Source organism: Macaca thibetana, chromosome 8 (assembly GCF_024542745.1).
Source record: "Macaca thibetana thibetana isolate TM-01 chromosome 8, ASM2454274v1, whole genome shotgun sequence".
Taxonomy (NCBI): domain Eukaryota; kingdom Metazoa; phylum Chordata; class Mammalia; order Primates; family Cercopithecidae; genus Macaca; species Macaca thibetana.
Window position 1 is genome coordinate 25,907,110 of NC_065585.1, and position 24,224 is coordinate 25,931,333.

Sequence of the window (24,224 nt, forward strand, 5' to 3'; positions counted from 1 at the left end):
AGGTAGTCAAGCACTCAGGGACCGTTCTAGATGCAAGTGGCCTAACCTCTTCTCCCTCATGCAAGTTTGGCTTAAATTCTTACAGCTAAAATCATGAGTCCTTTGTTATGAGAAAAATTATATAAGATGTGACATTTACCATAAATAGTTATGTTGTTGAACATTCTGCTAAAACTTCTTTGGGTGAAGAAAAGATCACATTTTTGGATACGGATGTAAAACTTGTGTTTTAGTCTCCAAGCCTTTAAAATGGGATGAGTATACACCCCATAGGGTTGTTATGATGAGGAATAAATGAAGTAACATTTGACAAAATGCTTGAAACATATAAAACATGGTACAAATGCTTTTTAAGTAAAACAGAATTCTCTCTTTTTAGCATGGATAGTTTCGTTTGTTTGTTTGTTTATTTATTTATTTATTTATGAGACAGGGTCTCACTCTGTTACCCAGGCTGGAGCCTCAACCTCCTGGGCTAAAGCCATCCTCCCACCTCAGTTTCCCAAGTAGCTGGGACGAGAGGCATGTGCCACCATGCACCCAGCTAATTTTTTAATTTTTTTGTAGAGATGAAGTCTCAGTATATTGCCCAGGTTGGTCCTGAATTCCTAGTGTCAAGGGATCCTCCGGCCTCGGCTTCCCAAAGTTTTGGGAATATAGACATAAGTCATCACACTCGGCAAAACAGAATTCTCATTTCAACTTCCTATGCAACGTTACTTCCAAAGACTTACCTCTTTCACCTTCATCAAAGAAAAAAGACAATTCCTGAGAGACTTTTACACAGAAATGTTTAAAACACAACTTTTTATACATTATAAGTCTAGAAGCTCTGTCAAGTTTATATCAAACCTTTAACTGAATTTCAAAGTGAATGGTGTAATAGATGACCACAAAGATTATCAAATGAATACTTTATTAGAGACATAACACGTATAAAATAAATTTCTTTTCATCAAGGAGTTACCAGATTTTAAAACCAACCAACACTTTCTCATTTTTACAGCTAAGATATGTTAAATTCTTAAACGCCATAATTTTTGCTCAACTCCTTTGTCATTCAACTCACAAATCTAGAATGCAATTAATCTACAAATCTAAGTATTCACAGATGTGTCTTAGGCTTGGTTTGTAACAATCTAGAAGCAATCCATTTACAAAAATGCCACCAAAGCATTTTAAAGAAATCAATTTAATGCCACCAAACAGAAGACTGCTATACTGGGAAACAAAAAAAGTCTCACAACTAAATTCTAGCAGACTAAACGATTCCAACTAGAATAGACTATATATCCATATGGCACATTTATGACTTTGTAATATGTAATTCATAACACAGGTTTAGGTGTGTGGTATGGAGCTGGGAAAACCAAGGAAGTAGGATATTACAGAAAATATCTGATGTAAGTACAAAGTCATATGCCTGATTTCCTCATGTCTTCTGTCTTGATATTTTTATCACAAACCAAGATCTAACAGGGTTCTTTCTAGAGGATTATTAGATAGGTAATACTTGATCATTAAGCACTGATCATGCCACTCATTCATGGTTGTTCTATGTTCCATGAACTCTAATAGCCCAACTTACACATGGCACTCCAAGGGGATGCTTCAGCCAGAAAGTAAAGGGCTGAAAGAGTAGAGCAATACAAAAGCCCTAGTGTGGTGGGAACTGTGGCCTCACTCTAACTTGTTCTTCCATTCAAAACATTTTGGCACCTTTCCATGACCAGGATCTCTACAGGTAGGTTAAAATACTTTTCTGTGCTATTTAGCCAGAAATAGTTTTTGTGCTGGCTATGATTTTAAAACTGATTTTGTCTGTCACCAGTGCAAAAACAATATAGATGTCTGGGCTAATGCAAAAACAAGAATCTACAACTTTATTCAAATTTAACTCAAAGTAATGTAAAATAATTAGAAGTAAAAACTTAATTCTTCTGAGAGCTCTATTTGGAAAAGCTTCACATATCCACACACAAATATGGGTATGTTCATGCACAGGGCAAACAACTGTATACTGAAGCATAAACTCAAAGTAAGACATAAGTAGCTAGATACCAGTTCCAGTAGTGGTTAATGGTCTCTGGGGATCCCATTTTAAGCACTCTCAGATGAGGATCTTGCTCAGTTGTTAGACTATCATTAGTTTGATTAAGCGACTAAAGTTTACTTCATAAATTACTTTTGCCTACATCCAGGACTCTGCCTGAGATAGTCTGAGAAACCATACATTCCTCCAAAGGTAAGTATGTGACTATTAACACAAAGGCAATGTGATTATTGCATAATGAAGCTAAATATTATGTGGCTTGTCTATTAGGTTTATAGGTTTTCATGATCAGTTCAAGAAAATGCAGAACATATATAACTAAAGTTTTACACCAGTGGTCGACAAACTATGGCCCACAGGTTAAACCCAGCCTCCCCTTGTTTTTATAAATAAAGTTTTATTAGAACATAACCACACTCATTCATTTCTGTATTGTGTACAGCTGCTTTCATGCTATAGTTGTGACAGACTGTATGGCCCATGAAGCATAAATATTTACCTTCTGGCCCATTTTTTAAAAAGTGTGCCAATTCCTGGTTTACACTAAATTATAGAGTTCAGTGCGAAGCCTATTTGAAATGTGTTTTTTTAGGGAGTTGTAGTTACCAATTAGGTGACTCAGCAACCAAACAAAAGGGATACTAATTTTTTATGAATAATATATTTGTATTTTATGAACATAAAAGGAAACTTTCAGGAAGGGAAGGAGGGGAGAGATGTAAAATAAAAGGCCATTTCTTTAATATCATAATAAAATTAACATTCCATCCATGAAATAAACCAAAATTTGAGCTTTGATAGTCTCTCTCTCTACTAAACAAATTACTTTTGGAATGTTTTTGCATCTGGACAAAATGGTATCCAAATTGATCAGACATATAAAGTAGACAAATGAAACTAACACACGACTGCCAGTTTCTAAGGAGTGTTACGGTCGCCATCTTCGTAAAGCCAGACCCAAACTGCAACCATAACAAGCTGTCGTCATAAAGGCAAAAATCTAAGAAAAAAGAAACAAAAATTCACATCAGATTTACAACACCGACTTAAAAGCAGTGGCCTCAAGAACAAACATATGAAGATTGACCAATCTACCTAAAAACACTTCAACACTTACAAAAATATTTTACATTGATTTATTTGATGATTTGTACAACTTATTTATTCCCTCATACAATTACCCCCCACTTCCTTTAAACATTTTAGCCCCTAATAATTTTCTCATTTGTGGACGACTTTACATTGAACATTTGTTCAATTTGTTCACATTCTGGGCTCACTTATTAAGTATTTGTGAATCCCCAGGCACTGTATTTAAAAATTCAGCATGAAGTTCTATTCATGTAGTGGCTTCACAGCCAAGGAAGCCAGCAACTATCAGAACCTGAGGATTCATCAAATAATTTCTGTGATGATGGAAGGTAACTTTAAAACTCAACTAAGACAAGTGGAAATGAATTGTCAGGTTGGCTTGCTCTTGTATAGCAGACAGTCCTATGCACAAATCTACACTCTACTGTGAATTACTGTCCCGAGAATCTCTTTAGCACCAACTGTGTGTATATCACTGCACTTCGTACATACAAACAGTAGATAGCATCCTCACCCTTTTGGGGCTTATGACCCATAGAAGACTAAAAGACAAAGAAAAAGCAGTTCAACATGATAAATGTTATGGTTTAGCACAGGGATTCTTAACTAGGAAGCTAGCTCTGGGAAGGAATACTAGATTCACCTATAGACCATTTTCACAGTTTAATTACTATTCTGCTCTTCTTTGAATTGTTTCTCTGATACATTTCTAATCTAGACATTGTTTTCTGAATGAGAGCAATAGCGCTTGATATCTATTATTATGGAAAAGGAATTTTCCTATCTAATGTCCCAAATGGATGGCTGATACATTTTAGTTAGAATAAAACTCAAACTAGAGATTTACTTTGGAGTGAGCACATGGATGAAACGGGATGTAATGCTGAACTCGAAGCATGTAGAGGTTTACTGAGACAGCTTTACTTAGAAAGGGAAGGACAACAGGGACAAAGTCACAAAAGAGAAGCAGCCAGAAAAGAATTACATGATGGAGAACACGGAAAACTAGGCCCTTAGGACAAAGGTGAGAAATGAAGGACCTCAGACAACCATCAAGTATTTCAGCAGCTACTATTCTTATGAAAGTAGGTTCTAGGGTGACTATCAATAGATGTGGGGATACTTTAATGATCCAAGATATGAGAATCTGGCCTGTACCATTAAAAAGAAGGGACTAGAAGTAAGAAACATATAAAGGCAAATACAATGGGAATTGATGACTAATAGCAAGGAAAAAAGTCAAGTTCCTGAACTTTGCTTTGTAAAACTGTTAAAACCAAGGGTTTTCCAATGTGATTTTTGGATCACAAGGATTCTATGATCCTCAGGGATGATATGGTGGGTAGAGGCAGCTTTATGAAAAGAGAATGAACATCATTCAAGGCCCTCTTCCTCCACTTTAACTACAGCACCTAAACTTTTATTCTAGATTTATTGGGGTTTTAGGTAAGAATTCATTAAATGAAACTTTTATTTCTTTTATAAGCAAGTGTTAAAGTCACTAATCTATACTATAAACCTTTCAAAGCTAAAACCATGACTCCTTTTTGTTGTAATCCCACCTTCAGCCTAATTCTTCACAGGCACTCAATAAATTTTGACAAATCCTACCAGAGACTTGGGAAACTTATAATAGTCTTGAAACCATTTGTCTTTTGCCCCTCAAAACTCAAACTCTAGACATGTATTGTCTAACATGATAGCCACTAGGCACATGTGATTAAATTTATTAAAATTAACCCTAAAAATTCAGTTCCTTAGTCATACTAGTTATCTTTCTCACTCTTTCTCTCCCCCCACCAGACAGAGTCTCGGTCTGTCACTCAGACTGAAGTACAGTGGTGTGGTCTCTGCTCACTGCAACCTCCACCTCCTGGGCTCCTGAGCTCCTGGGTAGGTAGCACTACAGACACAAGCCACCAGGCCTGGCCAATTCTTTATTCTGGTTTGTTTTTTGTTTTTCCTTTTTCAGAGACAGGGTTTTGCTATGTTGACCAGGCTGGTCTCAAACTCCTGGCCTCAAGCAGTCCTCCCACCTCGGCCTACCGATGTGCTGGGATTATAGGCATGAGCTATGGCTCCTCAGCCTAGTTAATTTTCAATTGCTCAACAGCCACATGAGGCTAGTGGTCACCATTTTGGACAGCACTTACATGAAATATTCCTGTCACTGTAGAAAGTTCTACTAGACAGTGCTGCTCCAGACAGATTTCAATGACTATATGAGTACTGGGTTATTTATAGGCTACCTGGGGAACATAATAAAACATTAGGGTCACTAATTTGCCATATACTTATATTAAATATCACAATATTTTAGAAAATAATTTGGACTTCTGACATCTTAAAAATGATCTCTAACAACAAAAAATATATTATTTCTTCAAATTATCTATACAAAATGACAAATTAACTCCAGTATATGAATTAGATGATTTTAAAAATTTAATAAATACCCCAAGGAATGTATTTCATCTGCCTATCATCTACTACAATGGCTAGCTATTTGCCTTACTCACCCTGTCCTCAACACCCAGCAAAATTACTTGATAAATGGTAGGCCCACAGTAACTATTCATTGAATAAAAATAAATTGCAAGCAGCTATCGAATACTAAAGAACAAAACTGGGAGATCTCCTTTACCATCTCTGAAAGTTATCAGAAGCAAAAAACACAATTCTTTTTGCAAAGTAGACATGGCTGTGCAAAGCCAAGCAGTTCTAATGGTTCGCTATGATCTTACATGAACATCAACCTCTTTGTGCTACAGTTTAATCACCGACAATACTGGGGGTGACCATGGCACTTTGCTTACAGGGTTATTGTACAGATAAATAGCTATTATATATTTAATGCTAATGGCTAGCATTAAAGGAAACGAATGTTGCCTGAGGAGTTTCTTGGAGGCCTTGACAGTAGAGCGGAAGTGCTGGTGAATGGTACTCATTGAATACTTACTGTGGCTGCTACGTTTATGTTATACTGGTTATCACTCAGGAGCGGCTGCAGGGTCATGGTTGTATTGCAGTGCAAATCATGCAGGGATGTGGCTGCTGCTTCCAATAAAAAGGCTCCAAAATAGAAGACAAATACTGTAAAATGGTAGGCAAAATCCTAAAAGAGGAGAGAAAAGACATCTGCAATTAAAAAATATATATTTTTCTGTTCCTTATTTTAAATGATGAAGTTTAGGTTTAGCAAGATCAAAACATTTAATTAAACAACCTTAACTATATTCACTGTTTATCTTAGCTGCTTTAGAAATGTCAGGCTATTAGAATCCAAGTGGAAATCAACCAACCCATCTTAATTGGCACATTGGTAAACCTTTCCATATACTGAATTTTATAATATATAATTTTAATTTGGATTAAGATGCCATAGAGATCAATGTTAATTAGGATAATATAAAAAAGCCATAACATATGCTGTCTTTAAAATTCAAGTAAAATAGCATTTAAATAACATATTTTTATTATGGTTATTATATGTATTCATACACATTACATAATTTTATTTTTGAGCAGTTATTTTTATCATTAGAGATTTTCCACTGAAAGATACAGAAGACTAATAATAGAATTCAATAACACATATTCATATATTTCATTAAAAACTACTAACATGTACTTTGACCAAAAGTATAAGAACTCGTTTATTAGGTTTCTTTGTATGTTGCTGACATTCATATGAAGCATAACACTATTACAGTTCATATTGTCTTACCTGAATTAATATACTGTCAACACATCACTGTTTTTAATAGCTCCCACATATCAGGTACCTTACGTGCATTGTTACTCATCCTTATAACCACCATTTATTGTCTCCATTTTACAAAGAATTTCTTCTTTCTTTTCAGTTAAATGACTGTTTAAAGCCACACAAATATTAACTTTGGGAGGGAGAAAAACATGTAGTGTGTCTAGTCCCAAAGTCCAGTTTCTTTAGTTTTCAGAAAAAATTAATTGACCAAAATACATATTTATCATGTACACGATGTTCTGAAATATTTATACATTGTGGGATGGCTAAATTGAGCATATATATATATATAAACCTCCTATAAATATTTTTGTGGGGAGAACATTTGGAATCTTTTTTATGCATTTTTCAAGAATATAATAATACACTGTTATTAACTATAGTCACCACGCTATATAACAGATCTCTTGAACTCATTTCTCCTAACTGAAATTTTGTATTCTTTGACCAACATTTCCCCAGTCTCCCATTACCCCATACCCTGGTAATCACCATTCTATTCTCTACTTCTGTGAATTCAACTTTTTAAGATTTCACATATAAGTGAGATCATGTGGTATTGGTCTTTCTGTGCTTGACTTATTTCACATAACATAATGTTCATCTATATTGCAAATGACAGGATTTCAGCCTTTTTAAAGGCTGAATTAGTATTGTGAATATATACTGCATTTTCTTCATTCCTCTACGACCCTTAATTTGATTCCATATCTTGGCTGTAATGAATATGAGAATGCAGATATCTCACTGATTTCATTTCCTTTGGATATATACCCAGGTGTGGGATTGCTTGATCATATGGTAGTTCTATCTTTAACTTTTTGAGGAACTTCCACAATGTTCTCTATAATGACTGTACTAATTTACATTCCTACCAACAGTGTGTAAGGGTTCCGTTTGAAGTCTTTTCTATCAAACCTATTATTGATTTCTATTACTGTTATAGCAATATTACAAAGGAGAGCATTGCACTGCCTTTGTAAATGGCCATACAGCAAATGATACTGTTCATAGAAATTGTTCTCACATCTGGCCAGGCACGGTGGCTCACACCTGTAATTCCAGCACTCTGGGAGGCTGAGGCGGGCAGATCATGAGGTCAGGAGATAGAGACCATCCTGGCTAACACGGTGAAACCCTGTCTCTACTAAAAAATACAAAAAATTAGATGGGCCTGGTGGTAGGCACCTGTAGTCCCAGCTACTCGGGAGGCTGAGGCAGGACAATGGTGTAAACCTGGGAGGCGGAGCTTGCAGTGAGCTGAGATTGCACCACTGCACTCCAGCCTGGGCAACAGAGCAAGACTCTGTCTTAAAAAAAAAATAGGCCCAAGATGGCTGAATAGGAAGAGCTCCAGCCTCCAGCTGTGAGTGACACAGAAGACGGGTGATTCTGCATTTTCAACTGAGGTACTGGGTTCATCTCATTGGGGAGTGCCGGACAATCGGTGCTGGTCAGCTGGTGCAGCCCAACCAGCGAGAGCTGAAGCAGGGCGAGGCATCGCCTCACCTGGGAAGCGCAAGGGGGAAGGGAATCCCTTTTCCTAGCCAAGGGAAACTGAGACACACAACACCTGGAAAATTGGGTAACTCCCACCCTAATACTGCGCTTTACCAAGGGTCTTAGCAAACAGCACACCAGGAGATTATACACCACACCTGGCCCGGAGGGTCCCCTGCCCACGGAGCCTCCCTCATTGCTAGCACAGCAGTATGAGATCTAACTGCAAGGTGGCAGCAGCGAGGCTGGGGCAGGGGCGCCAGCATTGCTGAGGCTTAAGTGGGTAAACAAAGCCACCATGAAGCTGGGTGGAGCCCACCGCAGCTCAAGGAGGTCGGCCTGCCTCTGTAGAGTCCTCCTCTGGGACAGGGCATAGCTAAACAAAAAGCAGCAGAAACCTCTGCAGATGTAAATGCCCCTGTCTGATAGCTTTGAAGACAGCAGTAGATCTCCCACCATGAAGGCTGAGATCTGAGAACGGACAGACTGCCTGCTGATCAAGTGAGTCCATGACCTGTAAGTAGCCTAACTGGGAGACATCCCCCACTAGTGCAGACCAACACATCACATGGCAGGGTACACCCCTGAGATGAAGCTTCCAGAGCAAGAATCAGACAGCAACACTCGCTGTTCAGCAATATTCTATCTTCTGCATCCTCTGCTGCTGATACCCAGGCAAACAGGGTCTGGAGTGGACCTCCAGCAAACTCCAACCGACCTACAGCTGAGAGTCCTGACTGTTGGAAGGAAAACTAACAAACAGAAAGGACACCCACACCAAAACCCCATCAGTACATCACCATCATCAAAGATCAAAGGCAGATAAAACCATAAGGATGGGGAGAAAGCAGTGCAGAAAAGCTGGAAATTCAAAAAAATCAGAGTGCATCTCTGCCTCCAAAGGAATGCAGCTCATCGCCAGCAATGGAACAAAGCTTGATGGAGAATGACTTTGACAAGTTGAGAGAAGAAGGCTTCAGTCCATCAAACTTCTCAGAGCTAAAGGAGGAACTATGTAACCAGCACAAAGAAACTAAAAACCTTGAAAAAAGAATGGATGAATGGATAACTAGAATAATCAATGCAGAGAAGACCTTAAAAGAACTGATAGAGATGAAAACCATAACATGAGAACTACGTGACAAATCCACAAGCTTCAGTAACCAACTCGATCAACTAGAAGAAAGATTATCAGTGATTGAAGATCAAATGAATGAAATGAAGCAAGAAGAGAAGTGTGGAGAAAAAAGTAAAAAGAAATGAACAAAGCCTCCAAGAAGTATAGGATTATGTGAAAAGACCAAATCTACGTCTGATTGGTGTGCTTAAAGTGAGGGGGAAAATGGAACCAATTGGAAAACACTCTGCAGGATATCATCCAGGAGAACTTCCCCAACCTAGTAAGGCAGGCCAACATTCAAATTCAGGAAATACAGAGAATGCCACAAAGATACTCCTCGAGAAGAGCAACTCCAAGACACATAATTGTCAGATTCACCAAAGTTGAAATGAAGGAAAAATGTTAAGGGCAGCCAGAGAGAAAGGTCGGGTTACACACAAAGGGAAGCCCATCAGACTAACAGCAGATCTCTCGGCAGAAACTCTCCAAGCCAGAAGAGAGTGGGGGCCAATATTCAACATTCTTAAAGAAAAGAATTATCAACCCAGAATTTCATATCCAGCCAAACTGAGTTTCATAAGTGAAGGAGAAATAAAATCCTTTACAGACAAGCAAATGCTTAGAGATTTTGTCACCACCAGGCCTGCCTTACAAGAGACCATGAAGGAAGCACTAAACATGGAAAGGAACAACAAGTACCAGCCATTGCAAAAACATGTCAAAATGTAAAGTCCATTGATGCTAGGAAGAAATTGCATCAACTAGCGAGCAAAATAACCAGCTAATATCATAATGACAGGATCAAGTTCACACATAACAATATTAACCTTAAATGTAAATGGACTAAATGCTCCAATTAAAACACAAAGACTGGAATGGATAAAGAGTCAAGACCCATCAGTTTGCTGTATTCAGGAGACCCATCTCACATGTAGAGACACACATAGGCTCAAATAAAGGGATGGAGGAAGATCTACCAAGCAAATGGAAAACAAAAAAAAAGCAGGGATTGCAATCCTACTCTCTGATAAAACAGACTTTAAACCATCAAAGATCAAAAGAGACAAAGAAGGCCATTACATAATGGTAAAGGGATCAATTCAACAGGAAGAGCTAACTATCCTAAATATATATGCACCTAATACAGGAGAACCCAGGTTCATAAAGCAAGTCCTTAGAGACTTACAAAGAGACTTAGACTCCCATACAATAATAATGGGAGACTTTAACACCCCACTGTCAACATTAGACAGATCAACAAGACAAAGTTAACAAGGATATCCAGGAATTGAACTCAACTCTGTACCAAGCGGACCTAATAGACATCTACAGAACTCTCCACCCCAAATCAACAGAATACACATTCTTGTCAGCACAACACACTTATCCCAAAGTTGACCACATAGTTGGAAGTAAAGCACTCCTCAGCAAATGTACAAGAACAGAAATTATAACAAACTGTCTCTCAGACCACAGTGCAATCAAACTAGAAATCAGGACTAAGAAACTCAATCAAAACCGCTCAACTACATGGAAACTGAACAACCTCCACCTGAATGACTACTGGGTACATAACGAAATGAAGGCAGAAATAAAGATGTTCTTTGAAACCAATGAGAACAAAGATACAACATACCAGAATCTCTGGGACACATTTAAAGCAGTGTGTAGAGGGAAATTTATAGCACTAAATGCCCACAAGAGAAAGCAGGAAAGATCTAAAATTGACACTCTAACATCACAATTAAAAGAACTAGAGCAGCAAGAGCAAACACATTCAAAAGCTAGCAGAAGGCAAGAAATAACTAAGATCAGAGCAGAACTGAAGGAGATAGTGAAAAAAAAACCCTCCAAAAAATCAATGAATCCAGGAGCTGGTTTTTTGAAAAGATCAACAAAATTGATGGACCGCTATCAAGACTAATAAAGAAGAAAACAGAGAAGAATCAAATAGATGCAATAAAAAATGATAAAGGGGATATCACCACTGACCCCACAGAAATACAAATTCCATCAGAGAATACTATAAACACCTCTACGCAAATAAAACTAGAAAACCTAGAAGAAATGGATAATTTCCTGGACACTTACACTCTCCCAAGACTAAACCAGGAAGAAGTTGAATCCCTGAATAGACCAATAGCAGGCTCTGAAATTGAGGCAATAATTAATAGCCTACCAACCAAAAAAAGTCCAGGACCAGATGGATTCAGAGCCGAATTCTACCAGAGGTACAAGGAGGAGCTGGTACCATTCCTTCTGAAACTATTCCAATCAAAAGAAAAAGAGGGAATCCTCCCTAACTCATTTTATGAGGCCAACATCATCCTGATACCAAAGCCTGAGAGAGATACAACAAAAAAAGAGAATTTTAGACCAATATCCCTGATGAACATAGATGCAAACATCCTCAATAAAATACTGGCAAACCGAATCCAGCAGCACATCAAAAAGCTTATCCACCATGATCAAGTGGGCTTCATCCCTGGGATGCAAGGCTGGTTCAACATATGCAAATCAATAAACATAATCCAGTATATAACAGAACCAAAGACAAAAACCACGTGATTATCTCAATGGATGCAGAAAAGGCCTTTGACAAAATTCAACAGCCCTTCATGCTAAAAACTCTCAATAAATTTGGTATTGATGGAACATATCTCAAAATAATAAGAGCTATTTATGACAAATCCACAGCCAATATCATACTGAATGGGCAAAAACTGGAAGCATTCCTTTTGAAAACTGGCACAAGACAGGGATGCCCTCTCTCACCACTCCTATTCAACATAGTGCTGGAAGTTCTGGCTAGGGCAATCAGGTAAGAGAAAGAAATAAAGGATATTCAGTTAGGAAAAGAAGAAGTCAAATTGTCCCTGTTTGCAGATGACATCATTTTATATTTAGAAAACCCCATCTTCTCAGCCCAAAATCTCCTTAAGCTGATAAGCAACTTCAGCAAAGTCTCAGGATACAAAATGAATTTGCAAAAATCACAAGCATTCTTATACACCATTAGCAGACAAACAGACAGCCAAATCATGAATGAACTCCCATTCACAATAGCTTCAAAGAGAATAAAATACCTAGGAATCCGACTTACAAGGAATGTAAAGAACCTCTTCAAGGAGAAATACAAACCACTGCTCAGTGAAATAAAAGAGGACACAAACAAATGGAAGAACATTCCATGCTCATGGATGGGAAGAATCAATATTGTGAAAATGGCCATACTGCCCAAGGTAATTTATAGATTCAATGCCATCCCCATTAAGCTACCAATGACTTTCTTCACAGAATTGGAAAAAACTGCTTTAAAGTTCATATGGAACCAAAAAGAGCCCACATTGCCAAGACAATCCTAAGCCAAAAGAACAAAGCTGGAGGCATCACACTACCTGACTTCAAACTACACTACAAGGCTACAGTAACCAAAACAGCATGGTACTGGTACCAAAACAGAGACATAGACCAATGGAACAGAACAGAGCTCTCAGAAATAATACCACACATCTACAGCCATCTGATCTTTGACAAATCTGACTAAAACAAGAAATGGGGAAAGGATTCCCTATTTAATAAATGGTACTGGGAAAATTGGCTAGCCATAAGTAGAAAGCTGAAACTGGATCCTTTCCTTACTCCTTATATGAAAATTAATTCAAGATGGATTAGAGACTTTAATGTTAGACCTAAAACCATAAAAACCTTAGAAGAAAACCTAGGTAATACCATTCAGGACATAGGCATGGGCAAGGGCTTCATGTCCAAAACACCAAAAGCAATGGCAACAAAAGCCTAAATTGACAAATGGGATCTAATTAAACTAAACAGCTTCTGCACAGCAAAAGAAACTACCATCAGAGTGAACAGGCAACCTACAGAATGGGAGAAATTTTTTGCAATCTACTCATCTGACAAAGGGCTAATATCCAGAACCTATAAAGAACTCAATCAAATTTACAAGGGAAAAACAACCCCATCAAAAAGTGGGCAAAGGATATGCACAGACACTTCTCAAAAGAAGACATTCATACAGCCAACAGACACATGAAAAAATGCTCATCATCACTTGCCATCAGAGAAATGCAAATCAAAATCACAGTGAGATACAATCTCATACCAGTTAGAATGGCAATCATTAAAAAAATCAGGAAACAACAGGTGCTGGAGAGGATGTGGAGAAATAGGAACACTTTTACACTCTTGGTGGGACTGTAAACTAGTTCAACCATTGTGGAAAACAGTGTGGCGATTCCTCAAGGATCTAAAACTAGAAATACCATTTGACCCAGCTATCCCATTACTGGGCATATACCCAAAGGATTATAAATCATGCTGCTATAAAGACACATGCACATGTATGTTTACTGCAGCACTATTCACAATAGCCAAGACTTGGAACCAACCCAAATGTTCATCAATGATAGACTGGATTAAGAAAATGTGGCACATATACACCATGGAATACTATGCAGCCATAAAGAAGGATGAGTCCCTGTCTTTTGTAGGGACATAGATAAAGCTAGAAACCATCATTCTGAGCAAACTATCACAAGAACAGAAAACCAAATACCGCATGTTCTCACTCATAGGTGGGAATTGAACAATGAGATCACTTGGACACAGGAAGTGGATCATCACACACCGGGTCCTACTGTGGGGATGCAGCAGGGGGTAGGGATAGCATTAGAAGATATAACTAATGTAAATGATGAGTTAATGGGTGCAGCACACCAACATGGCACATGTATACATATGTAACAAACCTGCACGTTGTGCACATGTACCCTAGAAGTTAAAGTATAATAAAAATAAATAAAAAATAAATTGTTCTCACATTTAAGTATGTAAGAACTACAAAGATGTGCTTTCTATTAAGTAACTCTCATTTGTAAACTGATTCACAAATGCCTTCAAAAGATTTAAGAAAAGTGTTACTGGCCACATGTCTAATCTATAGCAGAGATGCTCAAATACATGTGTTTATTCAACAAATATTAGTTGATGAAGGTCAAACCCCAAATTCAAATGTCATCATTTTTAATGGCTAAATGAAATGATGATAGATTGTAGTAAGAAAAATTTAGGCACTCATTTAACTTACTGAGGTGAATCATCAGAAATAGTTGATCTTGTAATAAAGAGATTTGATGACAGGACCTGCAACTCTTGGTATGATCTGATCCCTTGATTTCTCCACCATTACATACCTTTTTCAATGTCACCCACATTCACCTCATTTTGGTCCCTAGGAAGCATTTTATAGCTCAAGGATGCTACTCTTTACACATAGTATTGTCTCTGCCAGAAAGGATTCTGCCCACAAGCAATTACTGCTTGCCCTTTCCCCCCTCTCTCTATTCCTGCCAATTTTGCTTCTTCCTCCCTCCTTTTCAGAAGTATCTGAATTGTGGTTTCAAGGCTTTCCTGTCCAATCCTATTCTTTCGCCTTTCATCTTTTATAGGTGTTACCTCCCAATACACTTCTTGCGCTTCTCACTCCGTATGCTTCGGTCATCCTATCCAGCCAGGGTCATATATACTCTTGGTTTTGGAAGAAAGTACATAGTATGGAATTTACGGCAATTCCAGTGTGAAAATCACGATGGAGGTTCCTGGAGTTTTAGAGCCTCTAGTAACCTGCACTGGAGAGCGACAAGTCTTTGAAAAGCAGCTCCTAGTACTAGACCTGGTAGAAAAGAAACACTTGATCATGAGACACCAGTGGCCAGGCATCCAGAACTGCTTATTTTGAGTTGGGTTCCATGGAAGCCACTAACTCAAAAAGTCAGGTGGGCCAGCAGCTGTCTCCTTGTGATAGGAAGGACACATATATTGACCTGAGCAAGACCAGTTAACAAGAGTTAACTGCATGAGCAGGTAGCCTAGGCTCTCACATTATTCACCAGAGTGGAACTGCTCTCCTTCCTCAGTTCATACCTATGACCACAGGGAAGAGGGGTTTCCTTATGCCCACCTGAAGGAGAAAAAAACCCTGAGCTTTGTTTTTGGAAGAGTTGGCTCCTATGTGCTTGCAAGGTGGAAAGGGACAGCAGCTGTATTGTATGTGCATTATAGCCACATTCAGAGTTGGCTTCGAAAGACTGGTTAGGGAATATTTTCCCAGTTGGTAGAGCTGAGTGATGATGCATGTCACACACTTTGCTCAGAAAGAAAAGTGGCCCATGGCTGGGTGCGGTGGCGTGTGTCTTTAATCCCAGTACTTTGGGAGGCCGAGGTGGTGGATCACTTGAGGTCAGGAGTTCCAGACCAGCCTAGCCAACATGGCAAAAGCCCATCTCTACTAAGAATACAAAAATTAGCTGGGCATGGTGGTGCATGCCAGTAATCCCAGTTACTCAGAAGGCTGAGGCAGGAGAATCGCTTGAATCCAGGAGGCGGAGGTTGTAATGAGCAGGGATCCTGCCACTGCACTCCATGCTGGGCGATAGAGGAAGACTCCGTCTCAAAAAAAAAAAAAAGAAGGAAAGAAAAAAGGCCCATAGTGAGAATATACATAGACTGATAATCAATAGCAAACAGCCTACTGTACTTGTCAGGGCCATGGGATAAAACAGATCAAAGCTTCAGGGACAAGGAAGGGATATGGGATTAGGCATACTATGTGAAGATCTGTCACTTGGTAATGCTTACCAGAAGCATCGCTTTGGAATGCTATGTAGCCAAAAGGACCCTTCCAGTTGATGTTAGCAATCCTTTGTCATCAACCACTCCATACCTGGCATTATGGGCACATAAACAGAGTACCCATGGTCAGAGAAAGTGGCCATGGAAAGGCCCAAGAGCATGGCTTCCTTATTGCCAAAGATGATCTACCCACTGCTTCCTCTGAATGTTGAACTGTCAGCAACAGAGACTAACTCTGAGCTCCGGATAAGGGATTATCCTCAAGGGGACCAACCAGTCACCTGTAGTAAGTGTAAACTGAGCTCCTACCTTCCTGGAGGGCAAAATATTTCACTCTCACAAAAACAAACACCCGTAATGGTTATTCTCACGAAAATAGAATTACCTAGGGCATTGATTTATGAATTTGCTTTTCTGGCTCTTAGAGCTTGAGCCACCAGCTATATCCAATGATTTACAGACTGCATTCACTCACAGGCTTTCACTCTGTCTCTGATCAAGGAAACTACTACTCAGCAAAGCCTGAGTGGAAATGGGTGCCTACCCCTGGGTTGGCTGCATCACGTACTGCACCACCTAGAAGCTGCTGGCCTGGCCTGATAGCACAAAGGAACGGCTGGCTGAAGGTATAGCTTGGAGGCACTAGTCTGTGAGGATAGGGGTCATCCTTTAGGATGCAGTAGATACACTGAAGAAGAGCTTCCTACATGTTATTGTGTCTCCATTGGAAGAATGGAAATTTAGTGGTAAAAGCAAGAGTTTCTCCAGTTGTCATCACTTCTAATAACCTGCTGAAATCCTTTATGATTTCTGCCTCCACAACTCTAGGTTTTTCATGGTCAAGGGTCCTTGTCCCCAAAGGGATACTCTTGACAGAGGATACAGCAATAGTCCCATTGAGCTACAAGGTATGGCTACCCCCTGGCCACTTTGGACTCTTTTGCCCAGGGACAAAAAGGCAAGAAGAGGAGTTACCATCTTGACAAAGGTAGTTGCCACTAACATCAGGAGAAGGCAGAGCTGCTGGAAGTCAGGATGGCAGTAAAGAGCATGTATTGCCCTAGTGTATGTGCCACAGGAGGGCGAGAGGAATTATACGTAGACCTCAGATGATCTACCTGAGATCTTCTCGGAAGTCTCTCTGCCAAATGTGACTAAAAACAAACAAGTGTAGCAACGCCGGCCTGAAGCAGATGTGGTTGCCAGGTGCCCTCACTCTCTCCTGAATGAGAGTTTGGATTCACCACCAGGAAATCACTGAGAACACCAGACAGGAAAGCTGAGAAGAGGAATGTAAAATGGTCAGTGGAAGAGGAAGATGAGTACCAGTTGGCCTTGAGACCAACTCCAGTGAACAGAGATGTCATGTATCCCTCTAGCCTCTCTCCTTTAAGTCTGTCTTCAGGAAGAAAGGCACACTGGACCCCTGGAGGAGCGACTCCCCAGATGCATATGGAGAAATGGATCTGCAGTATGAAATGAGAGACTGGAGCATCTAATTGTGCACTGCACACATTTTCCATCAGGAAGGAACTTGATGTTTAGCTGTGAGGTGTGCAGGTAGCTGACAGCCTCCAGCTTCAGTGGATTTGGGATCTGCTACAATGCGTGAGCCAAGGCCACATTCTTCCTGGATATCCCCCATCCCCACAAGTGACAGCACAGTGGAGGTACTAGTGCTTGGCCACTTGTGCCCAACACACAACTCTTGAAGGACAGGCTGTGCTCTGAAGTTTTGTATGGATTTGGTCAAGACTTTGTGGAGTGTATCATTCTTGGTTTTCTTCCTGATCTTACTTCCTCACTTCCTCCTTTATTTTCTTTTACAAGTGTTATCTGCCCTTTTCCTTAAACAAACAATAACAACAAAATGCACAAAAAGCCCAAACCAAAACTCTTGTACTTCTATATCCATCTTAGAGTCTGCTTCCCAGTGGAGCTGAGATGACACACATGTTTTGGCACGCTAGGCTTTTCCTTTTTGGCAACTAACATAACATTAATTGATGCATTAATTACGTAACAGTTTCTTTACTTACATTGTCTACTACAACAAACTCTTTGAGAGCAACTGCTAGATCTCTTTTTTCACAATTGTATTCCCAGGGCCTAGTATAGGGCCAACTACTCAGTAAATCTTCCCAACCCCTGGAGAGCTGTACCTATATTTGTATTTGGCCATCCTGAGTATACTATTCCAATTTGTGCCAGGTGTGGGATGTGCACTGGATGTGCGCAGAAGGGCTTCCACAAGGCTCACTCATTGCATTTGACAGCCCAGATCATTTCTGCTAAGTCAGTGGTTCTCAAACGTTAGCCTGCATCAGAACCACCTGGAGAGCTTGTTTAAACACAGACAACTGAGTCCTCCACCCAGAGTTTCTGACTTAGCAGGTCAGGGTGGAACCTGAGAATGTCCATTTTTGACATGTTTCCAGATGCTGCTGCTCTTCTGGCCAGGATCACCATTTGTGAACCTCTGCCTTAGGCTCCTGGCCTCTACTTACTAGCAGATGAACCCAGCCTCTTTCTGAGTTGCCTTCATGTGCTCTTGCTCTTTCACCAATCTTATCAATGCTCACATGCCCCAAGCACTGCCCACTTGTTTGCCTTTTCCTTAGGCAACCTCAGCCTCAAGCAGAGCTTTTTTTTTTCCCCGGGCCCCCCCGCACCCCCCAAGAGTGACTATATCTCATATTCTTGTCTTAAGCCCATGCTTTGCTCTTCGGTTCAGAGTCAAAATTCCATCTACTAGTTAAAAAAAAGAAAAAGAAAAAAGCTGCATTGTGTATAGGGGGATCCTGGTTTACAGTAACAGCAGCAAGTAAAACAGATGACAACCACTTTGAACCTCAGTTTTCTCATTAGTAAAAATGAGAACAAGAATACTGATCCATAAAGAATTGTCATTAAGGTCAAATAAGCAAATGAATATAGGGCCAGAAATTATAGCTGAGGACATGTAAGATATTAAGCAGTGGATAGAGCTGGAGGCCGTTATTCTAAGTGAAGTAACTCACTTATTTGAAAACCAAATATTGTATGTTCTCAGTTGTAAGTGGGAGCCAAGCTATGGGCACACAAAGGTATACAGAGTGGTAGAATGGACACTGGAGACTCAGGAGTGGGTGAGGAGACGGGAAGGAGGGATGAAAAGAAACTAAATATTGGGTACAATGTACACTACTTGGGGGACTGTTACACTAACATCTCAGATTTCACCACTATGCAATTCATTCATGTAATAATAAACCACTTTCACGCTACAAGCTATTGAAATAGAAAATATTTTAAAAAATAAAAATATGTTAAGTGATGTCCACAACAGGCAAATGATCAAATGTGTGCCAGTTAGACTTTGGGGGGGATGAAGGGAAACATGTTTAATTGCATAGGATTTTTTAAATAGCTCTATTTTCTAAAATGTATCTTTCCTTAGTACCCTTCCCCTACAAAAGAGACTATGAATTTAGAATCTTCTGTTTAAAGTTCCGCAAAAATGGTATTTTTTCCTCTCCAGAAAAAATAACAGAAACGCTATTTCAAAATCAAAATCTCCTTATTTTCCTGGAATAGAATGAGGCAAGTATTTAGTACTTTATATCTGTTATTAGATACTATATTTTTATTTCACTATTTATATCAAACCTAGAAAGTTCAGAAAAAAACTGCTGAAGCTATCATGAATGTAAATTTAATTTCTTCATAAAACCCAGAAGACACAGCAAACTCAATATCCTACAACAAATACATCTAGAAAATAAGTTCTTTATCAAAATGCATTCTTGCTTCCTTCAAGCATGGTATAAAGTGGTAATAAGCTTATCACAGGGGAAAACAACTATTTTTTGAGCCATTAACATCTAACAGTTCCAGAATGCAACAATTGTTACCAACTTGTGACAATTCCATTATATACATGGCTAAAAAGTTTTCCTGGGAGAGTGTACAAAATATATTACCAAACCTAACAAAAGTAAGCCATATAATAAAAAATGACTGAATAAAAACACAGAAACAAAACCAAAAATGACACACACACAAAAGAAGAAAAAAAGAGAAATCCTTTCTAAATAGGGAAAACATTTAATAAATTCCTTGAAGACAAGAGTTGGCTCTTAGAATGCATGCCTACCATACAATCAACCCTGTGTATTGCTATTACCATTTTTTGCCTCAGTAACAGTGGACTACTCCAGCTAAAAGACCACAGGTAACCTTTGCAGCTGACCTGTGAAACAAAGATTTCCAATTTCAGCTGTCACTTTCATAGAGTAGCACAATTAAAACAACCGAAACGCTTACATTTAATTTCCTGAACATCAGATATAATGCTACAAATGGGTGGGAAATGCAAACTTGGAAAAACAAATAAGTTAATAAGGACATGAATGACTGTACTCAATACCAAAGATGATACTACCATTTTACAGAGGAAGAAATTAAAATTGAGAGAGGTTAACAATTGTGCCCAAGGCCACACAGCTACTAAGCAAACCAGATCTATGCTCAAAGCCCATGCAGGACTGTAACCACCGTACCCCACTTCCTTCTTAGCTTTATACTAAGCTGTGCCATTTGCCCCAGGGCTGGCTTAAAGGCCAGCCACACTCCCTACACTTCACCGCTAATAACATTTAGGATTACAGTTCCTCTCATGCCCTATAAATAAAACAAGAACAGATCTTTTTCTCTAACATCTGCACTAAAGCTGTGGAACAATATGCCGTTATACTTGAAAGGAATATACATAAAGGCTGACTGAAGGTCTGAGGTAAGCTTCTAAACACCAAAGTGTGATTATAACCTAATGGGGGTCCTTCCTGAACTTCACTGAAGCACTGTGATCCACTGAGTCATTCTAAAACAGTCTTAGAGAAGGAATGGCTGCAAGCATGACAGACAAGTTCTATATGTTAAGCAAAAAGTTGACCTAATTTAATGGTTCATAATTTTAAAAGTTGTGTTGATTGCAAATTCAATTATTTTATTTTATTTATTTTATTTTGAGAGACAAGGTCTTGCTCTGTCTCCTTGGCTGGAGTGCAGTGGTGTAATCATGGCTCACTGCAGCCTCGACCTTCTGGGCTCAAGTGATCCTCCTGCCTCAACTTCCTGAGTAGCTGGGACTACAGGAGTGCAACACCACGTCCAGCTATTTTTTGTAGTTTTTATAGAGACGGGTTTTCACCATGTTTCCCAGGCTGGCCTTGAACTCCTAGTCTCAAGTGATCTTCCTGCCTCAGCTTCCCAAAGTCTTGGGACTATAGGCATGAGCCACCGTACTTGGCCACAAATTCTTTTTATTCATTTTTTTTGAGATGGAGTCTTGCTCTGTCACCCAGGCTGGAGTACAGTGGCACAATCTGGGCTCACTGCAACCTATGCCGGGTTCAAGCAATTCTTCTGCCTCTGCCTCCTGACTAGCTGGGACTACAGGCACACACCACCATGCCTGGCTAATTTTTGTACTTTTAGTAGAGATGGGGTGTCACCATTTTGGCCAGGTTGGTCTCGAACTCCCGACCTTGTGATTCACCTGCCTCGGCCTCCCAAAGTGCTGGGATTACAGGCATGAGCCACCACACCCGGCCACAAATTCATTTTTAAAAACGCACCAATTCTTTTTAATTTGGGACAGACATTGATTATCAATATGAAACATGCCCTTTTCTAAGTATTTATTTTCTGAAAAAAATATATATATTTAAATATGTGAGGCAGAAATTAATGGAAAATTTCAAGATACATGTGACAACCTTTAGATCCCAAAGGCATTTGTTCACTTGTTTGATAATTGTAATGCAATTCATTTGCTGTATGAAATGAAACAGTTTTTGAGTAAGAGTCATCTAAGCTGTGGGAGTAACAGAATTATTTCTCAGCTCTATCAACACAGAGATTTCACAAACTGAAGCCCTGTTGTCCATCAAGGCAGCCACACAGCACCACAGTGGTTTCTGTGGTTGGACCTCTTCTCTCCCATTAGAGGCAACTGGCGGAACTGGGAGTCTGGCATTTCAGAACAGAATAGGATATAGGTTTCTCCCATCCTCCTGCAGTAGACTTAACAAAAAAAGCCCTTACCAGGAAGTTCCAGTTAGCTTCAATTTGAGTCACCATGCCGGAGAGGAACATGCCCAGAAAGAGAAGCGAAAAGAAAAACGCCGTCACGGACACAAACATGACCCATCCTTGTAGCAGAGGTAGAGGAACATTGGAGGAGGCAACCAAAATCCAGACGAGACCCCCGAACAGCTGAAAGAAAAAAAGAAAGAGGGTAATTGGTTTGCTTAAAAGATACCTTTCATACAACAGAATTCAACATGCTTGTATTACCCTCAGTGTTGCCTTCATTTTCCTCCCAGACCCCTGCACATATTCCAGCAACCCCACCCCTTCGATTTTCTCCTTATCATGCAAGATGCCTTCTTTCCTCAGGTGCAAGACCAATCCTTTGGCTTGGAGAACTGATCCATCTCCACACCTGTATCTTCAAGTTGGACTCTCTTCTTCAACCCATGTACATGCCCAGCATTCCTTCATCATTGACAAATACCTTCCTTTGACTTTATCGATTCTCTGACTACCACCTTTTCAATGAAGGTATTTTTTCAGTCAACCACACAGTAAGGGGAACATCACACACCAGGGCCTGTTGTGGGCTGGGGGGAGTGGGGAGGGATAGCATTAGGAGATATACCTAATGTAAATGACGAGTTAATGGGTGCAGCACACCAACATGGCACATGTATACATATGTAACAAACCTGCATGTTGTGCACATGTACAATAGAACATAAAGCATAAAAAAAACAAAAAAAAAGAAAATCATTGTCTACCTCAAGGCCATGAAGATACTCTGTTAGGTGTTTCTTCTAAAACCTTCATTATTTTTACTTTTCACATTTAAATCTACAACCTGTCTTATACTGATTTTTGCATTTGGTATGAGGTAGGGGGTCAAGATTCAGTTTTTCCCCATATGTATATTCAATTGACCCAGTGTCATTTACTGAAATGACTATACTTTCAAGAGTCTACTGTTGTCAATCAGGAGGCCATATGCTGTGGGTTTGGTTCTGTTCCATTCTGTTCCACTGGGCTATCATTATGACAAAATATTGCACTGTCTTTAGACTAATCCCCTAAGCACCTGACATTTTAAAAAATCGGTAAATAGCATCATTTAAAAACTTCATGTTCTATTTGTCATGAGAATATAAATAATATATACATTTACTGATCTTAAAAAAAAATCTTCTTTGCCTGGTCTCCACTTCCTCTCCCTGAAGTTGCTCTTCATATCACTATAAACCAGCTCCTGATCTCATTGCTCCTTAGAGAGTTTGTTAGTAAAAAATGGCTAGAATAATAGTTGCAGCTGTTGTATGTGGTGGTAAACAATAAAAACTACCATCATTTATTGAGTATCTATTATATATTGGACAGAGGAATAAGTACTTCACATATCTGTAGATCTAAGTATCAGTAAATACCTATTACATTTCAGGCTTTATGCCAAGTGCTGGGAATCAAATGGTAAACAGGTTACACTTGGTTTCTGTCACCACAGAAATCACAGTCTATTAAAGAGACAAGTAAGTGATTAAAAAGCTGCTTCATAAATGTCACAATTGGGCAAATACTGGGCACTGCAGGTCCACACACCAAGGGCTCTAAATCCAGATTTGAAAATGCTTCCTAGAAGGAACGATTCAAAGCACAGGGCTATGGGGTAAAGCAGAGGGAGGAAAGGGAGGTTCCAGGACGAGAGCTGAGAAGAGCCCCGCACAGGTGAAGAACAAAGCTCAGCAAGACAGGAGGGTCATGCGCTGGTGGGGAATGGAGAGAACTGCACTGGAGACTGAGCGAGGAGGTGCTGAAGCTCGGGCCAAGGAACCGAACTTCACCTAAGGGCGACGGCAAAGCCAAGATCATCTTGAGCAGAAACTAGCATGGTCAAGATTTGCCTTTGGAAATTTTTCTCTGGCTAGAATGTGAGAACAGACTGGAGAAGAAAGGGTGGATGGCGGGGGAGC

The 24,224-nt window shown here is 39.5% G+C and overlaps 1 protein-coding gene across 2 annotated transcripts in view; it reads right to left on the reverse strand.

The window, feature by feature from the left end:
* Positions 1 to 2,773: 2,773 nt before the first annotated feature.
* The window catches only part of MAL2 (mal, T cell differentiation protein 2), a 33,270-nt gene continuing 11,819 nt past the window's right edge, over positions 2,774 to 24,224 (reverse strand). For both annotated transcript variants that reach the window (XM_050802109.1, XM_050802108.1), the window contains exons 2-4: positions 22,270 to 22,440; positions 6,105 to 6,260; positions 2,774 to 3,053 (exon numbers count right to left, since the gene is read on the reverse strand). In XM_050802109.1, coding sequence (XP_050658066.1) covers positions 2,982 to 3,053; positions 6,105 to 6,260; positions 22,270 to 22,440 — 399 coding nt within the window. In that variant the 3' untranslated portion in view covers positions 2,774 to 2,981. The remainder of the gene's footprint in view (positions 3,054 to 6,104; positions 6,261 to 22,269; positions 22,441 to 24,224) is intronic.